The sequence below is a fragment of the Rutilus rutilus genome (assembly GCF_951802725.1).
Source record: "Rutilus rutilus genome assembly, chromosome: 10".
In the NCBI taxonomy this organism is placed as follows: Eukaryota; Metazoa; Chordata; class Actinopteri; order Cypriniformes; family Leuciscidae; genus Rutilus; species Rutilus rutilus.
The window spans coordinates 31529781-31556554 of record NC_140215.1 but is presented as its reverse complement, the minus strand read 5'-3'; the positions used below and the strand labels follow the sequence as shown (position 1 = coordinate 31556554).

At 38.2% G+C, this 26774-nt stretch overlaps 1 protein-coding gene across 1 annotated transcript in view; it reads left to right on the top strand.

The window, feature by feature from the left end:
• Positions 1 to 23117, top strand: part of kcnj3a (potassium inwardly rectifying channel subfamily J member 3a) — a 74097-nt gene extending 50980 nt beyond the window's left edge. The window contains exon 4 of the mRNA XM_084420988.1: positions 21795 to 23117. Within this exon, the coding sequence (XP_084277114.1) occupies positions 21795 to 22387 (593 nt within the window). The 3' untranslated portion in view covers positions 22388 to 23117. The remainder of the gene's footprint in view (positions 1 to 21794) is intronic.
• The last annotated feature ends 3657 nt before the right edge of the window (positions 23118 to 26774 follow it).

Sequence of the window (26774 nt, the reverse complement as noted above, 5' to 3'; positions counted from 1 at the left end):
GCATTTCATATGTTTGTAAGACTAGTTGGTTTTGTTAGCATATTTAGATTGCATGATGCATTGTATTATAACTCGACATGAAAATAGGCTACATAAAGCACTAAAAGAAATCTTGCATGTAAACTGGATAAAAAGATTAATCTATCAAGCAAAAGCTTTTCAACACTCTACAAAGGTTCAGAGAGAGAGAGAGAGAGAGAGAGAGAGAGAGAGAGAGAGAGAGAGAGAGAGAGAGAGAGAGAGAGAGAGAGAGAGAGAGAGAGAGAGAAAGAAATTGATTTTGAAAAAAAACTTTATTTATAATAACCTCAACCTCAACTTTATTTACTCATTAACCCTTTACAAAAGGATTAAAAATACAATACATTCAACATATTGCACATTAGAAAAAATATAACACCTTGAGATAATGAAGAAAAACCAAATCACCTTCACATATTGCACACAATGTGCCATGACTGCACCATATAAGTTCACTAGTCAAGTCAAGTCACCTTCATTTGTATAGCACTTTTAACAATATAGATTGTTTCAAAACAGCTTTACAGTGATAATAGGAAATTAAAGTAACAGAGATTGTTTTGGCTTTACAGCAGCTCTAGAATAAAGTTATTGTCCAGCTAAAGTTAGTTTTGATTGATTCACTTCCGTTGCAAAGATCATTAGTTATTAACTTAAGGGCCGCTTACATGACACCGTTCTAATAGAAAACCCTTAATGCATTCCGGGCTACTCATTTGCACAACAACTGTGTTTGGTGCTCGAGAACGCAAACCATGAAATAGGTTCCAAGGTGCAAACGTTGAACAATTTTGAAAAACGCTATCATCTCTGCGTAAACTTAAAAAACGTGAATCTGTGAAAACACAAAAAAAAAAAGTGTAAAGATCTTTCATAGTTTTATCAAACTAAAAATCAATCAACACTCTCAATTTTACCAAAGTTAAAACACTCACGTTGACATCATCACTAGACCTTTGTTTGACCTTGTTTTTTTAGCTAATATACATAGACAATTTAGGTTGCCAATTTAAAATAAAATTCAATGATTGACAGATAAAAAAAAAATATATATGAAAAACTCATAATGAAAGTCTCAATACAACAACGTTTGTTAAACCTACAAAACAATGCATTTAACTTTATAAATAAGGTTCTGATCTAAAACAATACATAAAAGCATGAAAAACAGTTTCTCTATAAAGAAAGAAAGGGAATTCAGGACTGACTTCTGGATTCATCCTAAATAAATAAATTCACAGCAATGGCACCATGGATAATTCTCCATTGTATGTCACCTAACCTCTTTGATAATGGTGGCCTATATAAGGATCTCCATTTAGGTTTTACATCATTGCTCAGTTTAAGAACAGAACGCCATGGTGTATACATTTTTCTATCAAACATCTTCTAATTGAAAACCAAAACACAGGCTCTATACAGCTTTTTTCCTTCACTTGACAAAAATTAACAAAGAATCACATGATTTTATACTCTCTTATACTCTCATCAAGAATGGATTGCACAACTAGACAGGGAAAAGGATCCTCAATATCAGGAGTACTAACCCCTATAAAAATGTCTTTCAACAGGTGGTCCTCTTCAACTGTGAAACGTGAATTTAGTTTGACCAAAAACGAGTAAACAAGCGAACAGATCTGATTACCAAATGCTTGGATGTTGCCTCCACATGCTTAAAATTAGGCCCACATTGGATTCCCGAAATGAGGTACTGAACCCCGGTAAATTACAGTGTGTAGTGAAGTCCAGACGGGCCCCAAGGAACAACGGTTCCTGTAATAGCCAGTGGAGAGAATATGCATTATTTTTCAACACGAAAAAGCCCATTCTATAAGACATATTTGGTAATAACCATTTCCATTTATCCAAGTGTCCTTTAACTTTTTCCAACACCTCCTCCCAATTTTTCTGTAACACACTAACCCCTTTTCCACCAAGGCAGTGCTGGTGCCGGCTCGGAGCCGATGCCTACTCACGAACCAGTTCTTTGTGTTTCGACAGCCAAAGAACCAGTTCTCGGCCAGGAAAATTGGTTCCAAAGTGGAACATGCTTACGTAGACAGAACGCAGTGTTTCAGGACCTCAGACCAGCTCCTTGTCTGTTATGGTGGGAAGCTGAAGGGAAAGGCTCTCTCCAAAGGTTGTCTCACTAGATAGTGGACGCCATTGCTTTGGCATACCAGCAGCAAGGTCGACCAGGTGTGAAGGCTCACTCCACCCGGAGTCATACGTGGGTTGCGAGCCATATGTGTATTCTGTAAGTCTCATAAGAGACAGGACTAAAATTCTTTGTAAATAAAATAGCAACTCCCCCACTAATTGAAGTATTGTGACTTAACACAGGTATACCATCAAACTCCTTCGCCTAGTCAACTGCATTGTTCAAATCACTGTGAGTTTCTTGTAAAAGAGCAACATCAATATTTTTCTGTTTATTTACTTCATATATAATTGTTCTTTTTCTAAAATATCGTGCATCATTAACATTCAATGTAGCTAAATGAACTTCACTCATAACTAACAAAAAATAATGTGCGGCTGTCAGTCACCGCGCCAGTGTGGATACTGTCATTCGGAATCACAGATTCTACTTTTTGGAAGTATGACCAACATAAGAATTTTCACCGGGAAATTTCATCTGAACAAGTAACATCCACTTTTGTTCTGACCAACTAAGAGAAAAAAAGCATTGCAGTAAATCGTGCTGATTAAATCTAACGATTGCTTATCACGTCAAACCGTGCAAATTATACTTTGTTCTCAAATTGTTAATGTTAACAACATCAGCATTGCGCGACTACATTTAATGCCCTTCCGATATTTATCCTTGTTTTCGCATGGGCCCGGTTACAGTCTCTTTTTTTTTTTGTAGCCACTCCGAAGTCTTTTGCATTTTATAACGGGTGAGTCTCCAGTTGTCACTGGTGATTGTTGTTTGAACCTTTCTGGATCCACCATCAAATTGATAAGTTTAATTATATCAAGTGCTGTGAGAAAAGGCTATAAATCTCCACCTCCAACATCCTCACACGCAATATAGCCTACTAGCCAGGACATCTTCTTTATGTGTACAGATGTGACGTAATGATGCAAAGACATGCTTGAATTTCCCGCGGAAATCCACCAGTACCACTGGAATTAAAACCATTATTACAAGCTTACCATCTTGAATCGAGCTAAGGCAAGTAGATAGTTTTGAACACTGGCTGGTTATGTACTTGCTCAAAAATTTATTTTGGATCATTTCTAACCCAAAAAAAGTTACAGACTGCAGCTTTAACAGACATCATTATTCACTGCATAGTTGAGATTCCTCACAATTTTCTTTAATCGATAGACTTCTTTATTTGTAATTTCTAATTGTGCCATTAGGCCTCTTTCTGTTTCAACTAACTGTTTTAGATCAGGAAAATATTCCTGCACGTGCAGACCTCTTATTTTTAATCGATCTAAGAAATAACTTGATATCATCAAGCTCATTACTCTGACCAGTCAGAAGACTCATCAGAAGACTCTTCATCAGAAGTCAAAAGACTCTTCATCACTCTTTGTATTCTGATCCTCATCCTCGTGCACTTCACTTTTTGTTTGTTACATATTTTGGCATCAATTACTTTGTTAATTTTCTTTCTTTTTGGGGGCATTTTGAAAAAAGTTTAATCTTCATCCATTCTAACACAATCCACCTCACATGTTTTTTTAATACAATGGCACTGAAGTTTTCTTTGAAACGCTACCATTTTACCCATCTCTTTTGTTTCCAGAAAACTATGCCACACTCACTAAATCCTTTACACCAGTATCTGAATGTGTTTCGCTGTGGGGCGTACAAAGCCTGAGTTAAAATGTCATTGCTCACAAAAGGTGGAACGTTTGTGAAAGTAACTCACAAGGGGAAGAACAGGAACAAGTTAACCGCTAATTACTATTCCATGCTCAACTATTTCATTGGCTTTGTCAACACTAAAACGGCACTATTCATTCAGTATATTATCATCCCTTCAATAATAGTTTTAACAAGAACAAGACAACCTTTTAGAAATTCTTCTGTTTTTTTCAATACTAACTTTTCTATGTGGAGATAAAATGGAGAGTAATTCCAGCGCTCAGATTTGTACCATGGCTAAGTATGCTGACCTTTCCACCACATCCCCCACTCTGCTTCATTATCAATATCACTATGGGTTTCTTGCAATAAAATGACATTATTTCAGACACTAAGGCTCGTTTATGTCTATCCCTCCCTCCGTTAATATTTAATGAACCCACCCTCAAAAGATCCATATATAGGTTTAGGAAGGAGAGAGAAAAGACAACAGCAGAAGAAAACAGTAAAAAAAAGAAAAAGAAAAAAAAAAAAGACAAGAACATCACGTGATGCATGGCTTATCACATAAGAATGCTTTTAGCCTCTTCTTTTTATCCACCTTTCTTCATTTTCAAATGACTGTAACATGTTTTTTTAAACGAAAATGTTTCTTTACACTCAACTGATCAAGACACATTATTTTAAAGAAACGCCACCGACCCCTCAAATTCTTCAACATCAGGAAAAAAATTTTTTAAATCGTTAACACTTTACAATAAGGTTCATTTGTTAACTTTAGTTAATGTATTAACTAACCAAGAGCAATCCATTTGTTACTGTATTTGTTAATCTTTGTTAACGTTAGTTAATAAAAATACAGCTGTTCATTGTTAGTTTGTGTTAGTTCACAGTGCATTAACTAATATTAACAATATTTTTATAAAGTATTTGTAAATGTTGAAATTAACATTAACAGAGATTAATAAATGCTGTATACATACAGTTCATTATTAGTTCATGTTAACTAATGTTTAATAACGAACCTTATTGTAAAGTGTTACAAAAAAAATTCAAACGTCTCATCAAGAAAGCCATTAATTTCCCTCTAATGTATACAAAGGAGGATCTTTAATGGACATATCTTGAGAATCACATTCAGGTCATCATACAGATCCTCCTTGTGAGTCACTTTCATAATCAAGAAGATAACCATTTTCATCAGATAAAACATCTTCCATTGCACTACCATAATTGCTAAGACACAGCTCTCTCTTTCTTGTACCCAAACAAACAGGCTCCTCATATCTACTTGAACTGGGCCCTGCAATTACCACAATGTTGCTGACGTTCATTCACATTAGCATCTGTATTAGTAACAACAAGCTCATGTAGTTCCATAGCGGATGGCGCCGCATCAGAATCGGTTACATCAGATGAGCCTGCTTTTGAGCAGTGTGCTCCGCCACATCTCCCTCTCCTGAGACAGTGGGCCTATCCTCTGGTGGGCATGCAAACGTTTTGTGACCTATATCACCGCATTCTAAGCACCTTAAAATACCAGTTGTTGCATACACCATATAAGTAATCCCTTTGTGTCTCACTCTGAATGAAACATCCAGCTTGTTCTCGGGGGAGTCTAGAAACATAAACACCTGTCTTCTGAAAGATTTGACGTGTTTCAGAGACAGGCATTTACAGCTTAGCGTAATTGTTTTGAAACTACTGGGAAATTTCCCAAATTGTACAAATTACTGTTCCAACATCCGGAACTGGATGCATTATCTGCATCTGCGTCATCCGGAATAAAAGGTGGAACATTCTATTCTGTAATTTTCGCTGTCGGAGCATGTAACGGGGTAACCTGAACAAAGTTGTCGTTTATAACGAGACCATTCTTGATTAAACGATAAACAAAGTTTTGTTCTTTCAGCTGTATAGTCCTTCTTTCCCCCCAGTCGAAATGAACACATATTCCACTGTGACGCCATCCTCTTGCACTCACCTGAAGCCATTGCGCAAAGGACAAATACATCTCATCTCCTCATGAGATGCCATCTCTCCTTGTGCAATATCGTCAACAATAATCAAACTAAGTCTAAATCAAACTTAAACCATGCAACAAATAAGGAAGAAAAGAAAACCAGCCATAAACCGTAAATAAGACTAGGTGAATTCATACAGCTCAGGTCTCACCCAACACCACTCTCAACCCTCTCCCAGCATGGAACAGAGAGAGAGACTGATTTAAAAAAAACTCTTAAATTAAACATATACTAAACCATTAAAATACAATATATTCTACCCATGCAATGCTATAGTGTGCATATGCAAAACAAATCTCAAAATCATAAAAAAGACCATCAGACATCACCAGTTAAACACCATAGTTCCACCTTCACATATTGACAATAAAGCACCATTCACACACCATTTAAACTCAAATTCAAGTAAATTCTTTGTGATTTGATACAATTTGTGTTCCACTCTGATTCTCGATTCAACCAAAGCAGTAAAAATTTGCAATGCACTTATGTTTTTACATTTAGTCATTTAGCAGACGCCTTTATCCAAAGCGACTTACAAATGAGGAATACAGCAAGCGAGTCATCATGAAAAGGCAAACAACGCAAGAAGTTCTCAAAATACAGTTTCAGACATTGCTTAGAGTAGCATTAGCCAGACAAGGAAGGGAATCAAGGAAAAGGAAATATTTTTATTTCATAAAAAAAATGTATGAGGTTAAGTGCTCATGGAAGAGATGAGTTTTCAGCTGTCTTTTGAATGTTGTCAGGGATTCTGCATTCCGGACTAGGCTGGGGAGATCATTCCACCAGCAAGGAACTGTGAATGAGAATGTTCGGGAGAGTGATTTTGTGGCTCTCTGTGATGGTACCACGAGTCGTTACTCATTGACCGATCGTAGGCTTCTGGTAGCCTGTGGTCTATCTGTAAGCAAGCGTCAATGCCTTGAACTTGATGCAAGCAGCGAGTGGTGGCCAGTGCAGAGAGATGAAGAAAGGTGTGGCATGGGCCTTTTTGGGCTCGACGAGCTGCAGCGTTCTGAATCATTTGTAGTGGTTTAATTGCACATGATGGAAGTCCAGCCAGAAGAGCATTGCAGTAATCCAGCCTAGAAATGACCAGGGCCTGGACGAGAAGTTGTGTTGCATACTCGGTTAGGAAAGGCCTGATCTTCCTGATGTTGTGCAGTGCAAACCTGCATGATCGAGCTGTCTTTGTGATGTGGTCTTTGAAGGTCAGCTGGTCATTAAATAGTACTTCAAGATTTCTGACAGACCTTGATGGGGTGATTAATGATGAACCTAGCTGGATGGTGAAATCGTGCTGTAGAGTCGGCTTGGCAGGGAAGATGAGAAGCTCAGTCTTTGCCAGACTGAACTGCAGGTGATGTTGTTTCATCCATGCCAAGATGTTCGCCAGACAGCTTGAGATACGTGCAGCTACTGTGCGATCATCTGGTTTAAATGAGAGGTAGAGCTGTGTGTCATCAGCATAGGAATGGTAAGATATAAACCATGTGCCTGTATGATGGGTCCCAGTGATGTAGTGTAAATGGAGAAGAGGAGTAGCACTGAACCCTGGAGAACCCCTGTGATAAGTTGATGTGCTTTGGATGCCTCCCCTCTCCAGGCAACCATGAAAGACCTACCTGTGAGATAGGATTCAAACCAGTGGAGTGGAGTTCTTGTGATGCCCAGTAATGAGAGGGTGGACAGAAGTCCAATTGTATGAAAACCAGAATTTAAATATCTACTGGACAGTACAAAAGAGAAGAAGAAAGAAGAGTATAATTTAGCTTGGTAGACAAGAAGAGCTGGGTGTCATCTGCATAGCAATGACAGCTAATACCTTATTTCCAAAAAATGTAACCAAGAAGTAGCAAGTAAATGATAAATAAAAGAGGGCCTAAAACAGAGGCTTGAGAAAAACCAATAGTAACAGATGAAGAGTATGACCTGAAATTTTTAAGATGGACAAACTGAGTGCGCCCGGAGAGATAAGATCTAAACCAGGTGTGAGGAACACCAGTGACACCTATAGAGAATAGTCAATCTAGAAGAATTTGATAGGAAATAGAATCAAAGGCAGCATTTAGAAAGGATAAGTATAGTTAAGAGTCCAGAATCAGCTGCCATCAGCAGGTCATTAACAACTTTTACCATTGCAGTCTCTGTACTACGAAAACCAGACAAAAAAAAAAAAAAAAAAACCTGGTTATATTTTAATAGGTGAGCATGAGCCTGAGATACAACAACCTTTTCCAGGATTTTTGAAAGAAAAGGTTGATTGGAAATTGTGCGAAAGTTTGAAAAATTATTAGGATCAGTGCCCGGTTTCCTGAGTTTTGGTGTTATTACAGCAACCTTAAAAGATGATGGAACAACACCTGAGGTGAGAGAAGAATGTATAATACCAGTTATTATACCAGATAGGGGAGATAAACAGGCTTTGACCTAGTGAGTTGGAAGTGGATCTAACTGACAGGTGGAAGACCTGTCGGAAGTTCAAAACTATAAAATAAGGACAGAAGACAATCATGGGAAGGCAGATACAACAGATTACATGCCATATTATTTTGAGGAGAGAGTTGATGAGTATTGTTCATTTTGGTATTAAAAAAGGTCATACACAATAGATTATAGGTGAGAAGGAAGGATATCAGGTGGCCTTAAGATATGATTTACTGTATTAAACAACAATCTTGTGTTCCCTTCATCTGACCTAATTATTGTAGAATAGTAATCAGATTTAGCTGTGAAGAGAGCATTCTTGTAATAGAGCATGTGATCTGTATACATATCTTTATGAACAGTCCAGTTTTAATGCATACACGTTGCAAGCGAAGTTTTTTAAAAGTACAAGTGTATCAAGCACACTATGCAGTCCCTCATTATAATAGGAAATCAAATCATTTGGAGTAGAAAAGGCATCTCTCTTGAAGAAATTGTCAAGTCCAACAGAAAGAGTGGATAGATTAATGTTGAACAACCCATGTAAATTTGTTCTACCATTAAGTTAACAATGAATGATATTAACTAGTGATCTGAAATGGGTAAGTCCGATGCAAGACAGTTAGGAGTTTCATCAGAGCAGCAAAAAAGGTCAAGAATGTGGCGTTTACAGTAAATTGTAAAAATTAACACACTGTTGTCTTCCAACACTATCAAGGCATGATATAAAATCTCTAGTGAGGGTGTTATTGACATTGTCCATGTGTATATTAAAATCATCCAGTATAATAACATTGTGAGATGCAGAATTTGCGTGATCAGAAGCATCAGATTAATTAGTCAGGTACACATTTAAAATCATTAAATTGTTGATGCTAATCAAGCAATAAAACAACAAAGCCTTCAGAGAGCAGCGGCAGCTGTTCGCGCCAGCGTTCACTCGTCATTTGACTCATTGTGCTATTCCCCCATTGTGCCTGCAGGTGGCACTGCCACTTGTAATTTTTATCCGTTGTGTTCTTTTAAAATAAATTCAGAAGAAAGTATTCCTGAATGTTGGCTGTGTTATTTCAGTGTGGTTTACCCCAAGTGTTTTCTACATGTTATGATAGTGAAAAACAATACATAATTGTCGATAAGGTGGATTAATTCATTATGAAGCTTCCACAGTGAATTGTGAGTAGTTAGGCGTACTGCAACTTTTATTTTATTTTCTCTGCATAGCTAAAGTGAGCTAGGTTAGCTAAGATGGCTAATACTATTGGCCAAACAGAAGGTTGATGAAAAAAACGTGGACCACTTACATGGAAAGATTTGACCACTTTATAGAAGCTAACTCCACTGAGGCTGACAAGAAAGTGCCTGTGCTACTCAGTGTGATCGGAGGAAAAACATATGGATTACTCTGAAGTCTTATCATGCCGGACAAACCGAGAGAGAAAAGCTTCAAGCACATAACAGACATGCCCTGGCCAGTCCCTGGCCGTCGTGGAGCGTTTCCATTTCCACAGGCGGAATCAGGAGCAGGGCGAGCCGGTGACACAGTGTGTTGCAGTGCTTAGAGGATTGTCAGAAAACTGTGAATTTGGGGGACATTTGGATGATGCACTTCACAATAGATTTGTGTGTGGCTTGAAGAGTGAAGCTACACAAAAGCGCTTGTTGACCGAGTCTATGCTGACATTTCAGAGAGCAGTAGATTTGGCGGTCTTCATGGAAACAGCGTTATGTGAAGCACACCAACTCGGCGGATCACTCACGGTAACGTCTCAGGTTACCCATGTAACCATGGTTCCCTGAGAAGGGAATGAGACGCTGTGTCGCTGACGACACTCTTGTGAATCCCTTCTGTGTTAGCGCTCCTGAACTTAGTCCAATCTTGATTGGTGCAACATCATCCCGTGATGCAGCGTCTCGTTCCCTTTTCAGGGAACCATGGTTACATGGGTTACCTGAGATGTTCCCTCTCGAGGGAACCCGCGCTGTGTTGCTGATGACACTATGATATGCCCACTAAATTTTTTTTATATTTTCACGGAAATAAAAAGATATTTCCTCATGCTGAGGAGAGTCTATCCTAGAGCGAAGCAATGAGGCACAGCTCAGAACACAAGTGCTTGTGACCCCGAAGGGACCATCCCGCCGCCCGCATCACATACATCTTGGAAGGATGCCCCCGACCACAACACCCTTGAAGATGCCATGCTTCGAGTGGAATGTGCTCTAATTGACAGAGGTGAGGGCAGCCTGCGCCCCTCGTAAGCCATAGAAATAGCAGGCTTCTGGATCCCGACCACAAGCACTAGCTCCATCTTTGATCCCCACAAGTGAAGATGCTGGGTTGCCTCGGCAACCGTGGGACCAGCACCGCGTGGGGTACAGAGCTGGCCGCTTTGATCAAATACTGCTAGTCGAGAGCAAAGTGTTCTCAATGGTAAACGCTCGCAATGCCAGCAATCAACCCCCTCGCGGGCTGACCGAATATGCTCCACTCCCAAACAACTTACACAAAGATTGCGTGCATCCCCATCTGGAATAAAACAAGGACAGGGGTGAACACACTTCTTAAAGTTTTGCTGTTCACTCGCCATTTTGATGTTTTCCTATGCTTCACGGGTTGACGTTGCACAGGTGCTTCTGGAGCGCTGACGTTGAAGGGATTCCCCAGAGTGTCATCAGCAATGCAGCGTCTCGTTCCCTCGAAAGGGAACTATACTAGCCCTCATTATCATAATATAATTTAAAAGACTCTACCTATTAACAGCATCACGACACCCATTGATATTGAAAGTGCCAAATCTCAAGGATGCCATGAGAAAAAGACAAAAAAAAGACAAAAAATGCATCTAAGCCATATCACTTTTTACCTTGCAAATGCAAAGTACTTCTAACATTACAGAGAAGCTTCTTAAGGTGTTACCGTTTTGGTCTATCAAGCTCATCAAAGGTTGCCTTCTGCTTAGCTACAGTACAATATATCAGAAATAGTTTTAAATCTGAAAAGTATGACTCGATACTGGGCTTGCGAAGTCCTTTTGTATTGTCAAGAAAAGTATTAATCTGTTGTTCTGAATAAAGTTTAGTCCTACCTTCAGAATCATTCTCCGAGTACATCACATCATTCCCATCAAATTTTTCCTCGTCATCCTTATCGAAATCCTCCATCTGTAGCCTTAAGCAGTAAGGCCGATTATGAATGTAATTTGATACTTATGACGATCATGCCCAAACGCACCGAGCCAGAGACAGTTGCGTTCAGTCAGTGTTCGCAGTCTGTGTTTAAAATCTACTGCCTTAGAATGTTTCAGCTAGCCGTTAAGTGTGTCCCCGACATTAAATACATCACTTCCTTCAATCCTTCAGATTGTGTTTGTTTTTCATCCCCGGTGAGTCGGCATCATGCACTTCTTTTGCATGCTCAAAATCTGTCTGTGTGACTGCAGGCATGTCATTTTGGTCGGCCGCTACCTCAGCTACCTCCACGGCCCTATTGCTGGAATTAGCAGACAGGGATCTTCCCTCATGCGCTTCTTGCAAGCTACTCGGTGTTGATTCCACTCCGGCCTCTGGAAGTCGTAACGACGCAACGTCCACAATTATATCAGAACCTCACACCCTACCATCTTCCATATTATTAGCCGAAATCTCCATTTGTCACGGTTAGGTTCTGTTTGGTTTGTTTTACCAAATTGCAAATTAGATCCTGCATCCTTCCCTGCTTCAACCTGCATGTGACACAATTAACGTCATTATTTCCATTACGATTTAGGCAAGTCTGCCTAGTGTGTCCAAATTAGCCACAAATAAAACATTTAATTGACTCTAAAATAACTAATAAATAAACGAACTAATAAAAATAGAGTAATCCTTACTCTCAATGGTTAATTTCGCTGACAGGTTCAAAGGATCACTCTGAGAATTCTGAATCATGACAACCTGGCGCCGAATAGACATTACATGTTTAAGTTCGGGATTTTTGCATCGGAGCGTAACCATCTTAATGGGACTCACTAATTTACCATATCTCTGAAGTATTTCCTCGAGTTTCTCATTTTTAACAAATGGGGGTTCATTTGACAAGACAGTCTTCTTTGATGGGCTCGACAGAGGCAAAACGGGCACAAACATTTAATTGATCATTAATCTGCTCTCTATTAAATCATTTACCATTTGGCTTTGACTCATGAAAATAACTATTGCCTTGTTCATCCAAGAGGAAGATATTTGTGCCACCGACTGCAGCACTCATGGCCACCAGGCAATCCTCTACTGACACAGACGCGTCAGACATGCATTTACATCCATGTCTAAGGCCTCGTTTACACTGTCACTGAAATGTGACACAATTCCGATTTTTTACTCATATGTGACACAGATCGGATGCGTTCTATGACCGTGTAAACAGGAAAAAAACACATGCATTCAGATATTTCGAGATCGGTTTCAGGCCTCATTCAAATGTGGAAATAAATCAGATATAATTCAGATATGTGCCAATGCGACTGTCATGTAAACAGGCAGATCAGATTTTCTGAGGCATTAGGCAACGTCTCCGCGGTTTAATGACGAGAGCAACCCCGACGCGCGTTTGCAAAGTGGGATGGAAAAAAGAATGGCAAGTGTAAACACATGAATCGGATATGGGTGAAAGAACGTGTAAACGGATGGTCACAAAAATCTGATAAAGGTAACAAATCAGAATTGGGCATCAAGACCTGCAGTGCAAACGAGGCCTAATAGTCATTTGCAATAAATCACCCGCATTTGTCCCCATTTTCCCCACTCACTGATCGAAGTCAGCCCAAATAATCATACCACTTTACAAAACACAGAAAAAAAGGTCAACTCCAACACATCAAGTCTCACCAATGCCAAACTCTGTTCACTCGCTCCCAGCATGCAACACACATAGAGACAGAGAGAGCAACATTTAGCTAATCTGATTTTCTTAATCTGTTTCTATTTGTTCTGGCTTGATGGTGCCTGAATGCTTAAGCACTGTGAGACAATAGAAAATGAGGCTGACAAGATTTACATTTATGGATTATTGTGACCCAGGCAATTATTAGTGAGAGGTTTCATATTTATTTATTTTGCTCCATAAGAGGCAAAAGACCACTTATATTTGCACCACTGTTATAAAAATTATAGAAATGTCTTTGAAATTATTAATATTTAACATATTTCAAAAATTTTCAAAATTTTTCCCTAAATGTTATTGATTTGTTTAATAGGCCTGGTTTTTATGATTAAAATAATCATTATATTATATTTATGCTTTATTCTGCTCAACATAGCCATAAATTAAACATAAAATGTTTTCAAATTGGCTATGGATGGTGCCACGTCACCCATTCAGTATGGACAGAATTGTCGCTGCCATTGTAGACTGGGTGTTGTGGGGTTTCTTGGATGGGAAAAGGTATACAGCTCCTAAGGGCCAGTTGCATAAACTTAGCCAAGACTGTGGCTTAAAAACTAGTATGACCTAGCATTTTTTTCCTGTGGCTAGTGTATTTTTTCAATTATTTTCAATGGGAGCACCGCATTTTTAAAACACCAGGAGCCTAACGAGGCGTTGAGTGTCTTTTTCACGCTGAAGTGCTGAGTGCTCAGCGTTTTTTACTGATTGTCGAGAGTTGAAGAATGTTTGGGTAAAACGCAGCGCTCATCATTGTCACTTTTTACTCAGCCGTCCAATCACAGTGGGGGAAGGGCGGGACAAATTCCATACTGACCAACTGTCACATTCTGCTAGCTAGTACAACGTAAACAGATGACACCAACAAGCAAAATAACGGAACAAAATAATTTAAAACAAGAGCCAGAGCAAATACTTTACATTTTATCGACATTTTTATATAAACAATACAGAAACAAACTATCTGTGAAATATAAAGATACAAGTAACACTTCCGCAGATACAGTATATCATAACAAGCAAAGCGTCTCAGCAGAGCGCCTAGCATTTTCAGCTGGCTAAAAACACTTTGGTGGACACGCAGCCTTAGTTAGGGGTCTGATTACCTTACTTTTTAGTATCAATTAAACCAATCTATGTTTTTATGTAACAGTTATGAACAGTCTTAAAGAAAACACTAAATGGATGACAAACTTGAAAGACTAGTCTTAGCAGTTTATGCAACCGGCCCCTGGTCAAGAGTGTCATCACTGCATTTATGTCAGGTGATGCTGGATCTATACTGGATGCATAGGCAGGGGTGAGCAGCCAATCATCTGTCTTGCCCACCATATCAGACTTTAGGCTTTTTTAGACTTTTAGGATTTGTGCATTGATTAAAAGCAATACGAAGTGGGCTGTGTGTTGAGAAGTTTGAGAAGAGCTGAAAACTGCCCCAACCAAATATAACACTGGAAATTTGCTGTATTTGTCCTTTATTAGCGGAAAGTAACTTGTGATTGTTTGACCATTACTCTACTAATTTCCAGCCTTTTTCACAACACTTCCTTTAGAAAAAATATAATTTGGATGACATGACAAATCACAATTAAAGGAGTAGTCTACTTTAAAATGAAAATTCCCTCATGATTTACTCAACCTCACGCTGTCCTAGGTGTATATGACTTTCTTCTTTCAGACAAATACAATCAGAGTTATATTAATAAACACCCTGACGCTTTCGAGCTTTATAATGGCAGTGGATTGCAACCATCAGTTTGAAGCAAAAATAAATAAATCATCCATCCATCATAAAATAACTCCACATGGCTCCGGGGGGTTAACAAAGGCCTTCTGAAGCAAAGCGAGTTTGTGTAAGCGTCAGAGTTTGTGTAAGCAAAATATTCATATTTAACACATTACAAAATAAAATTCTAGCCTTTGGCCAAATGGCCATACGCAGTCTACTTGCGTCTACAGCACAACTTATGACATCGGAAGTAGCGTAGTGTAAATATCAGAACTTGCGCTTTAGACTGAAGTCGAATCATGATTATTATGCATTCATTAATTTCACAACACTACTATGTATAAAAATTAGTGGTGGGCCGTTATCGGCGTTAACGTGCTGCGTTAACGCGAGACTCTTATCGCGCGATAAAAAAAATATCGCCGTTAATCTATTCTCAAAGTTGGGTTGGGAGCTGGCTCTATATCCGCGTTACCCTCAGTTTCCGCTCGTACTGCGTGGAGTCCTGGACAAATGCGGAAGTTGTAGTTGTAGCGTCTATCAAGCAACAAACGTTAGCTTGTTTCGTGCAGTCGTTATGGAACACAATTATTCTTTACCGATTGCAGCTGGTTCTGTCGACAAAGCATGCTTAATTTTATATTTTCCAAATGTAGCATTCGGTAATAGTTATGTTTATGTATAAGGGAAGTATTATTGCTTTAGATTTGTGTTTAGTTTATTGACATTGTTTATCACGTCTGGTGTTTATGGCCATGTAAATAAATATAGCATGTGTTATACATAAAGATTAATCAGTATTTTGGCAAATGATGTGGGTATGTTCAAATGTACTTTTACAACAATTGTTTAGAACACGTAAAGCTACGCAGCGTTATCACAACAATGAATTTGACATACAGTAACATCTATGATAACCAATTTAGTATTAAACCTTACTTTTCTTGCGGTTAATTCATTTTAATGAAATAAAAGTGTGATGAGGTTCAAGAGTCAGGAAGGAAGAAGACAGGGATCGGCGTGACTGGGACTCGTACTTTATTAAAATAAAACAAAACAAACAAAAGTCGTGCACAACGCGCATTCACCGTGGCAACCGCGACGGCACAAAACAGTTCAAAAATGAGAGCTCGGATCCACCGGTTTTCTTTCTCTGCGTCCAATTTTCTCTTCAGTCTCTCTCTCGTTCCAGCGTGCGGCTTAAAAGCGGTCTCTCCATGCGGATCACAGCAATAAGACACAGGTGTTCGTCATTTGCACTTGACCTACTTGCTCGTCTCTTCTCTCTCCCATTACAGACCGCGCTGAACCACGCCCCCCTCGCCACAAAAAGCATGTCATTATAAAAAAGACCTTAGCCTCATCCATGAACATGATTTTTCGGTTCCCGTCTGACTGATTTACAAACACGGTGGAGTTTAAAACGACAGTTCCCATCATTCCACGCTCCTTCACATCGTCATCAAGCTACGCCGTTGTTGTTGTTTGGAATGTAGCGCCCTCTAGCGGCAAAAAATTATTGCATATTGTAGCTTTAACATTCCTCTACTCTCAATATAAAATTTTATTCTCTCAACAATCATCCTTTCCATTATTTTCCCATCATGTGATGTAAGAGCAATTGGCCTATAGTTTGCTGGATTTGTTGGATCTTCTCTTGATTTTATTATGGGAACTATTACTGCATCTTAACAACTTGAAGTACGTCTACCTTATTCCCATACCTTATTATACAAACCTGTTGTTTTAGCATAGTATAACAAATCTGATCTTTTCCTGAAGTTAATCTTGCTTTGTCTCATTTATCTCAGTCTTTGTCTCAAGACTCATTTCTTGCTACATAAAAGGAGCATCCATAGCATCTTCTGTACATTCCTGTCTCTGCAATGCTTCTAAATTTGCATCTCTAGTTTAATTTCTCCCTCCAAAACCTTCCTCTGATACATTTTTAGAACTATGAATTTCAACAAAAGTCTTAGCTATTATTTCTATTTTTTCTTTATTTGATACTGCTATGATTTCTCCAGATTTTAATTTTAATTTTATTGTGATAAATTAATTTAATTGCAATAGATTTTATTGCCAATTTCTTCTAATTCCCCTCATCTTTCTTATCATTCCCCTACACCTAAAGGCGGGCGTACACGGTGCGATTTTTGCCGTTTTATGAACTCGCAGATGATTTTTTTTTCACTTGGGAGAAATCGTGTGGAAATCGGTGATGCTTGCATGGTCGCGGCTTGCAGCGTGTGAGAGGAATTACGAGCCGAGCACGTTACGAGCACTTTCCGACCTCCTGATAATTTTTAAACATGTTTAAAAAATTTGGGAAGTCGGACCGATTTTTTTTGTCCCCTATTGGCAAATCATACACAAGCACGTCACAGGCTAGATCAATGGGGCTATACCTCAGTGGCAGCAACCATACAGCGTGCGCATTCTCTCTCTCTCTCTCTCTCGAAAGGAATGGCTACTGTTCTCTGCTTTTCAACAAATCATTTGCTCACACATTTCTGTTATTTTTCTATCTGAAGCTATAGTTGCCTGCAACATTGAAAGCTCCGGTATCTGTGTTTAGCGTGAAAGCTCACGTGATTGCCGCCGGCTCGGGATAAAATTTGTGCAGGACAGTAGTGCCGTGTACCAGCTGCTTTGATGCGATAATCAGGTTAACTGACTCGTAACGTGCAATATCTCAGGACCTTCCGAATGTCCGAACTCACCCCGTTTATGCCCGCCTTAAAGAGTTGTTCTGCCTATTTAATTGCAATATTCTCTCCAGCCATTTCTTTTTGCCTTTCTCACCACTTTCTTTACTTGAGTTTTTTTTGTACTCCACTAATGTTTGAAAATGATGGGTTCCTCTCAACATATTAAAGGGATGGTTCGGAGTAATTTCAACCTAGGGTCCTTTGCACCATGACCTCGAACCAAACACCCCCTATAGAGATAGTCAGACACAGTTACTTCAAACTACTGCAGCGGGATTTAAAAGATAGGACAAGATGCCAAACACATGTATCTATCCCGGCTGCGGTATCCCAAATTTAATTTTTTGGGGGGGGGTGTTTGGCTCGAGGTCATGGTGCAAAGGACCCTTTGTTGAAATTACTCCGAACCATCCCTTTAAAGGCATTATTTATTTCTTTAATGATTTTACTGCACTCCTCCATCCACCATGGTACTGGTTTTCTATTCAATTTCCCTTTACTTTTGGGTATCGATAAATTAGCTGCTTTTAAAACAACTTCTCTAAATGTATCATCAATATCTTCTATATATTGATTTAGATCTATTTCACTACTCTCCACCTCACAAAGATATTCAAACTTACCCTAATTAGCCTTACAAAATATCCATTTAGCCTCTCTTTCCTCTATCTTCTCATCCCTCTCTACAACTATTTTACAAAAGGATAGTGGTCACTTGTTGATTTTTCCCAAATCACCCCCTGCCAGCTCTTTCGACACTATTGTTAAATCAAGTGCTGAACTTCTACCCGTGTGAACATCTATTCTTGTTCCTCTTCCATCAAGACACACCAGATTATTATCCTCCACAATCTGTTCAATTATCTGCCCATTTATATCCGTTTTCTCCCCTCCCCATTATGAACTGTTAGCATTAAAATCTCCACACCACAAATGTGATTATTAGCCTTCCCTTGGATCCGACTAATCTTCCAAGGGTTATATAAAAGTTTATAATGACAAACTGGTCTTGTTTAGTCCATAAGTCTAAAATTCGAAAATCTAAGCTAGGTGTCAGTTTCTTGTATGCAAATTACATCAGGTAATACTGGTAACATTTCAATAAAATTATGTTCTTGTCCATTTGCCACCAAGCTTCTTGCATTCCATTGTAATATAATAACCATATTATCAGCCAACAAAAGAGGCTTCTTGACTCTCACTTCTTTCCATGATAATTCAGTAAAGGTCAAATGGTTTACTGCTGCCTTTACTATTATTTGTATCCTTTCTGTTTTTTTGTTTTGTTTTTTTGACTCTGTTGTAGCATTAATGACTCCTGTTATGAATATGATTAATTTCTTTAAATAAATCAGTACTTTCCCTTCCTTTGGATGTTCTTGTTGTTTTTTACACTGTATTTCATTCATCTTTTCTTCATCGCTCTCTCCCCCCTGCTGTTCACCATCTTGACAGCATCTGCATATGAGATCTTATTTTGCACTCTGATCTGCTGAATTTCTACCTGCCTTTTTTCATTACTTTGCATCCTCCATATGCCACAATATGGTTTACTCCACAATTACAACATTTTGGTTGAATCTCTTTCCTACATTTCTCATAATCATGGTCCTCTCCACATCTAGCACAGCACCTTCTTTTCCCTTTACAAGTTGAAGCAGTGTGTCCACATCTCTGGCAGTTAAAGCACCTCATAGATTTAGGGACATATTCCCTCAAATTATATGTCATGTAACCTAGACATACTTTGTTTGGGAATATTTCATCCTCAAACTCCAACAGTATTCTTCCGCTGTCTTGTTTTATCCCATCTTTAAAGGACTGTAATCTTCATGCATCTTTCCTCTTGTCAAATTTGTCTTTATTTCATCCATGTTAACCTCAACAGGTATTCCCCAAATCACACCTCTGTTCCACACGTATCTCTTCTCCACACGTCTATCACTTGTCACTTTATGTTTTCTTACTTCTTTCATCCTGCAAGCTCTTTCCCTTTTTTGTTCGTTATTGCATGTGATTTCTCAATATCGTAGTCAATTTCACTGGAATTTATCATCTTCAACCCCCGTATTTCCACTTCATCTTTCAGATTTATTAATCATCTTTTTAAATTGCTTTGTACCCACTTTTTCAAATGAGTTTCCTCGTTTCTTCCTAGTTTTTTTTTTTTTTTTTTACTTCTCTGGCAAAGAAAATTCTCTGGTAATATGAAAGAAGGAGGCGGGATGAGAGGAGCACATGGCCAACACAAACAAAGACAGCCATATATGCTAAGGCACAAGACAAACAAAAAAACATTAAACAATGACAAAACAGACAAGACTGTCAGGACAGGATCTGGTTTTTGACTTAAACATAAATAATACTATAACAGGGATAATAAAACACAATGAAAATAAAAATAAAGTTAATTATCATAAAGTTAATTAAATAAAGTATTTGTATCTTTGCAATTAATTATAAGCTACATAGTAGCTATGTATTTCCCTTTTAAAGAAAACAAATGTAGTCAAAGGCTGCTGGACCTCTGTTTTAAAGGCTCTTTTTATCAACTATATTACATAAGTAACGTTAAAAGTTCACTGACTGAAGGTCTTGAGAGGACTACATTAGAGACGTTCATGGGGCGGATTTTTCAGTCCCGCTCCCACAGGATATATGATAATATATGCTATCGCTCCTGCCCGCAACACTCATGTTTTGTCCCGCTCCTTTGCGCAAAAGCCTGCATAAAAGTATAAATAAAGCACCAACATTCTCAAGCCACTGTTAACATAAATGGAAGAATAGGCTACTGCCTGCATGGTTTGGCATGGCAGAATGCACGCAAAGTGTGCTCCCTTAATAATCCTTAAAGGGGTCATCGGATGCAAAAGTCACTTTTATATAGTGTTTGCATATAAATGTGTCTTTTGCAGTGTGTGTGGACACAACCACCATACAATGAAAAAAATCCATTCACTCCTTATTTTTAATCCTCAAAAAGCCTAAACACTCTCAATAATCAAGCCGTTTGGATTTTCTGAGCAATATGATGTCATATTGCTCATGCTCCGCCCGCAACCACTGACGGACTGTCCCGTATTAGCATATTTCCGCCCTCAGCCATTTGTATACTGTCCACCAAGGCAGGTTGCCAAGGCAGCACTTTATGTGTCTTGTGTGACACCCCCCATGGAAGAGAAGGATGGGGTGAGCAGTGGCTCATTATCATTTAAAGAGACATGCACCGAAACGGGTCGCTGTCAACAGAGCTGTTTTGAGGAGGTAAAAAGGGGAATTTTAACCAAAGTATGTTACAAAACATCGTACTTGCAAGTTCACACACCTCTTTAATATTAATTTTGGTGATCTCCGACTGGCAGAGTTGAACATCATTTGTGCCGACGTGAATAATAATCTTAGAGAATTTACGATTAGCATTTGCCAGCACTTCTAAATTTGCTTTGATGTCAGGTGCTCCCGGCAAACATGTGACTATGGTGGCTGGTGTCTCTATTTTCATGTTCCATGTAATAGAATCGCCAATAACTAGGGCACAATCAACAGGATTCTCAGTGGGTGTTTCACTGAGTGGGGAGAACCTGTTTAATGTTGTTATCGGAATGGAAGAGCGGTGTTTTGTCCCGCGACTATAGCGTCTCACCGTCACCCAATTGCCCTGCTGCATGGGCTCTACTTCAGCCGGAACCAAACAATGTACAGAGTTCACTAAGCTAGTCGCATCCAAAGCAGTATCTATTATAGTATCTGTTAGCAGTATAAACAACAAGGAATGATTGTAAATAATGATTCAAAACAGGAAGATATATGAAGCTTTTCAGACGCACACCAACGCAAAAAGCAGCAGAGAGTCTATACACAATGTATCTTCAAGACAAGGGTCAAGTCATCTTCACATGTTTAATGTGTTTAATACGTATAGGTTTAGAAGTTTAGAACCAATCTCAACCAGAAATTGAGCAATATCAATACAGTTATGCCTTCCAATGCCTTCCACTGTACTAATCAAGAGAGTTGTGTATGATACTCTAAGTGAAGCAGTGCTTTTCCCAATTCCATCTGATTGATTAATCCCTGACCATTTCTTTAATTCTTCCATCTGTTCCTTTTCATGTGTCTTCTCTCAAAGGCATGACTTGTCAAGCACGGACATCGTACACAGAGGACGAGGTGCTCTGGGGCCACAGATTCTTCCCGGTCATCTCTCTGGAGGAGGGATTCTTTAAAGTGGATTATTCTCAGTTCCACGCTACATTTGAGGTTCCCACAACTCCCTACAGCGCAAAGGAGCAGGATGAGGCATTACTCATGTCCTCTCCACTCATGGCCCCATCACTGTGCAACAGTAGAGAGAAGAACAGCTCCCTGGACTGTCTGGAGCTGCTGGAAGATCTAGAGAACACCAGTAAATTACCAACCAAGGTACAGAAAATGACAGGTAGAGACGGGCTGCCCAGGAAGCTACTGAGAATGAGTTCCACCACATCAGAGATGACATACAGCCTTGGAGAACTGCCCATGAAGCTCCAACGCATCAGTTCTGTGCCTGGGGTCTCAGAGGAAATGCAGGTTACCAAGGCGACTAAGATTTCCACAGAGGCCATCAGCAAATCGGTTGCAGACTTGCCGCCGAAACTTCAGAGAATGGCTGGGGGAGGAGGTCGCATGGACGGACACCTGCCACCCAAACTCCGAAAGATGAATTCTGATCGTTTCACATAGAAGAACTTTCTTCTTTAGCAACAGTCAAATGAGCCCTCTTATAATTCAAGATATTTAGCGTGTTTATATAGACAGATACACCGTTTATGCTACTAATGTAGGTTAATGTAATTCAGAACATCTGTTCCTGTAGTGGGTTCATATGCAGTACAGAGACTCTTTCAGATTGTTGTTACTACAAGCACAATCTGGTATGGATGACACCCTCAAGTGCATGTTAAAATATTTCTCTCCCTCTGATGGCATGACAAGCTGTACATATTTATTTGCCAAGGAAATGTTAGCAAATATTATTTTCTCCAAGCCATATGGTGATATATCGGACAATTCCTCCTACGTGGCTAATTAGCGATTATTCATGTCATACAGTTAAGTTGTTCACCATAATACCTCTATACTGAGCTTATCTTACAATGCATGTGCATAAACATGATTAGATAAGTAATTATTTAGAATAGTAAAGCTATTGATGAACACTGAAGAAACAACATTACTGAGACTTGTCATTACTGAGCTTTTTATGACTTTTATATTTACTGAGAATATCAGAAAAGGTAAAAAAAAAAAAGAATAATAGGGAAATCAATTGGTAAAAGCTGGTATCTGTCACCTCATTCAGAATAGTTCATCCCAAAATGCTTTTGTTTCTCTCCCTCAGGTTGTTTGAAAGCCGTCTTGCTTTCTTTTGAGAAACACAGTCCATGCTGCAGTTCCTGGGGCTGTCAAAGTTAAAATAAGAAGAAAAGAAAAAGAAAAAGAAACCTGCAAAAAAAAAAAAAAAAAAAAAAAAAAAGGTCCAAAAGAATGTACACTATATTCCAAGCTGAACATTTTCTCCTTCACATTATTGGGTTTGAAAGAACACGAGGACAGAAATTCCATTTTTGGACGAACTATTCATTTTACTATAACAGAGCAATAATTTAATGGCTGATGAGTACCAAAATCAGTGCTACCATTTAGCAAAATTACCTGGAATTTCAACACAAATTTGTTTATATGTCTTGTTTAAACTTGGGACATCTAATACTCATTTCACTACAGGTAAAGTGTGCACATTTTTAAATGTTAAGATACTGCCTCCTACACCAGGTACATATGTATAAGCCATTCTTAGGTTGATTTCTCTAAAAAGATTAAACACTGTGGTATGGGGTGCCAGTTGTAACCTGACTAATCATTCTATTTCTTGCACACAACGGTGAATGTACTTTTCATTTCATCAATAACATATAAAAAATGTGCCCAGCTTGCACAAAATGTGTTTTATTTAAAGAACACTCTTTCAGTGGAGGATATTTTGTGAATAAATTGTACTTCTAAATTTGGTGACACTAGTGGCACAAAAATTACACTCTTCACCTTAAGAACTGGACATTTTCAATGTCATTTACAGCAAATAGTTTCTAAAGCATATTACTTGACAGTCTTTGATGTGCTTTCAGGACTTTAGGGCTCAATATAATTCCCACTATCCACATTATTAAATTATTTACTCTTAATAAGTCGAGTGAAGAATCCAGGAATGAAAAATCTGATTCTGCCTCTTCAACTTTTAATAACCCTGGACTTAAGTGCACCTTTTGCCTTTATTGAAAAGGATTTAAAGGAAGGTTAATTTAATCCCCCCACCACCAGCACCACCGTTCTTTCAGATTTTAAATGTAAAGTTCGGCATCTGTGCAATCAGTGAAGTAGAACCGAGCATTAGAAGTCTTGATTGGCTTATCCTTTAAAGTGTTGAGGTGGTGTCTAATGTTAATGCTTCCTCACTGAGCACCTCTCTCCCGAGAGATTTTTTCTTTTTCTTTTTTCATGGATTGCCATTAAGGTCCCTACACTTATGTCCATTAGCCACAGCATCTTTAAAAAAAAAATTGTAATTTGAGTGTTGTACACCTGCACCCTTAAAGATCATCACTGCTGTATAATAAATGATAGGTGGATTGAGATCCTAAAGCACTAAATAGAGTAACTCCATCAGACCAACCCCTTACTATCATCTTCTCTACTGACTCTGTTACTGATGCCTTTTTATACCACTCTGACTCTCCATTGCAGGTCTGTGGTCATTATCATTGGAGAAAAGAATGAGGATTGAGGCTGGAACCAATACCCAATTAAATGCTGTCTATAAAACCAGTCAATCAGTCATTAAGGAACTGTCTGTTAATTAGATATATTGATTTCAGAGCTGGGTCATTCTCGGGAAACACTGCAATTAGTGGCTGGTAATTTCTACAAGGTGGCCTTTATATGTTATCGGAATTATAATAAATATGAGTTGACGATTTGGAAATTGCACATAAATCTCCCCTTATCATAATTATGACTGGAAAAATCTGATATTAGATATGGTATAATAAGTAACAAATAAGAGAAACGTTTCAGTAGTGAATGGTAGGTTCATTCATACTTCCAATACTTAATGTGCTTTGTGGCAACAAAACTTGAACTATTAAGGTCAAAATAAGTGAAATATTGATAGAACTTTGCCTTTGCTTCAACTTTGGACAGTTCAAAAAAACATATATATAGTTTGAACACAAAAAGTGGGTAACACTTTATAATAACTGCACGCTATTAATTAGTTAAGCATTACTAAACAGTTAATTTGTTATTTATAAAGCATTAATAGACATTAATAAGCAGTTTATAAATACAGCTATAAATGCTTTATTCTTGATCTATAAGCATATCTATAATGTGTTTAATAACTGTATTTTCATACTTTATTAATGAACAATTTATAATTTCTAAATGAAGTATTCCATTATTTACAAACCGGTAATTATAGGTAGTTATAAAGCATTTATTAGTGGTCCGTTAACTATTTTTGTGAGCTCATCTAAAGTGAGGACTAGTTATGCCTAGTAAAGCGTTTATAAAGGAGATTTAAAGGCTCAGTTTTCTTCTAAACAGAAAAAGGAAACAACCACAACACAGTGATACAGAACATATCAATATTTAACAACCTTTAAATCATCTTTATAAATGATTTACAAGGCATAACTAGTCCTCACTTTAGATGAGCTCACACACATAGTTAACTGACCACTACTAAATGCTTTATAACTACCTGAATTAACCATTAATTACAGTAGAAATGCATGTTAATAAAGCATTTATTAACACACTAAGTAGCTATTACTATATGTCTGAATAATAATATGTATTTAAACAGTTTATTAATCATTTACTTACATTTTCTAAGTGATCTTATGAACCACTGACAACTCCTAAATAACCGGTTTGTAAATAATGGAATACTTCATTTAGAAATGATAAATTGTTCATTAATAAAGTATGAAAATACAATTATTAAACACATTATAGATATGCTTATAAATCAAGAACAAAGCATTTATAGCTGTATTTATAAACTGCTTATTAATGTCTATTAATGCTTTATAAATGACGAATTAACTGTTTACTAATGCTTAACTAATGATTAATAGCGTGCAGTTATTATAAAGTGTTAGCAAAGTGCAGTGACAAATACAAATTCACAAACATTTAAGAGGAAAAAAGGAAGCTAAATAGACAAGCAAATTTAAGGAAGAATACTTTTATAGGTGATATTTAGAACATATGAAAATACATTCAATGTTAAATATTTCAAATAGTGTGAATGTCAAATAGTATCAAGAAGTTCATTATCCTCTTAATTACCAGCCCGTTCTCATCCCAAGGCGTCATATACTGACGCTTTTGACATTTCGTCTACATCGAACGCACATGGCACCCTTTAGCGTCAATATGAGACGCAGATAGATCAGGGTTCCCACACCTTGGTTAACTTCAAATTCAAGGACCTTTCAAGGACTTTCCAGGTCCAATACCCTCAAATTCAAGGACTTAATGTGGGGACACATTTGTTGTGTCCAACAACAAACAATGAGGTACCATGGTAGTTTCATGCGCGCGTGAATGTCATGGCAACGTACAACTAAAAGTATCTCATGCGGGAAACACTTAACGTAACGTAACGCGTAAATGCGCTTAACTAGTGTAAATCAAGCAAACTAGTATGCATAGGCCGTGAAGTGTTGGCAAAATAACACATTAGGGGACCGGAGTGAATATGGAATTTTTTCCAGAAAACTTATTGCACAAAATAAATTCAAGCACTTTCAAGGACCTGTCTCTATGTATGTTTATTTTCAAAAACTTTCCAGGGCCTTGAACACATTTTTTCAGATTCACAAACTTTCAAGGATTTCAAGGACCCGTGGGAACCCTGATAGATATGGGCCTGAAGGCGCCTCCTAACGGTCTAACCCTAACCCTACCCCAGACCTAAACCTACCCATAACCGAACAAAGCTCTGTGCGTGTCATATTGACGCTAAAGGGTGCCATGTGCGTTCGATGTAGACGAAATGTCC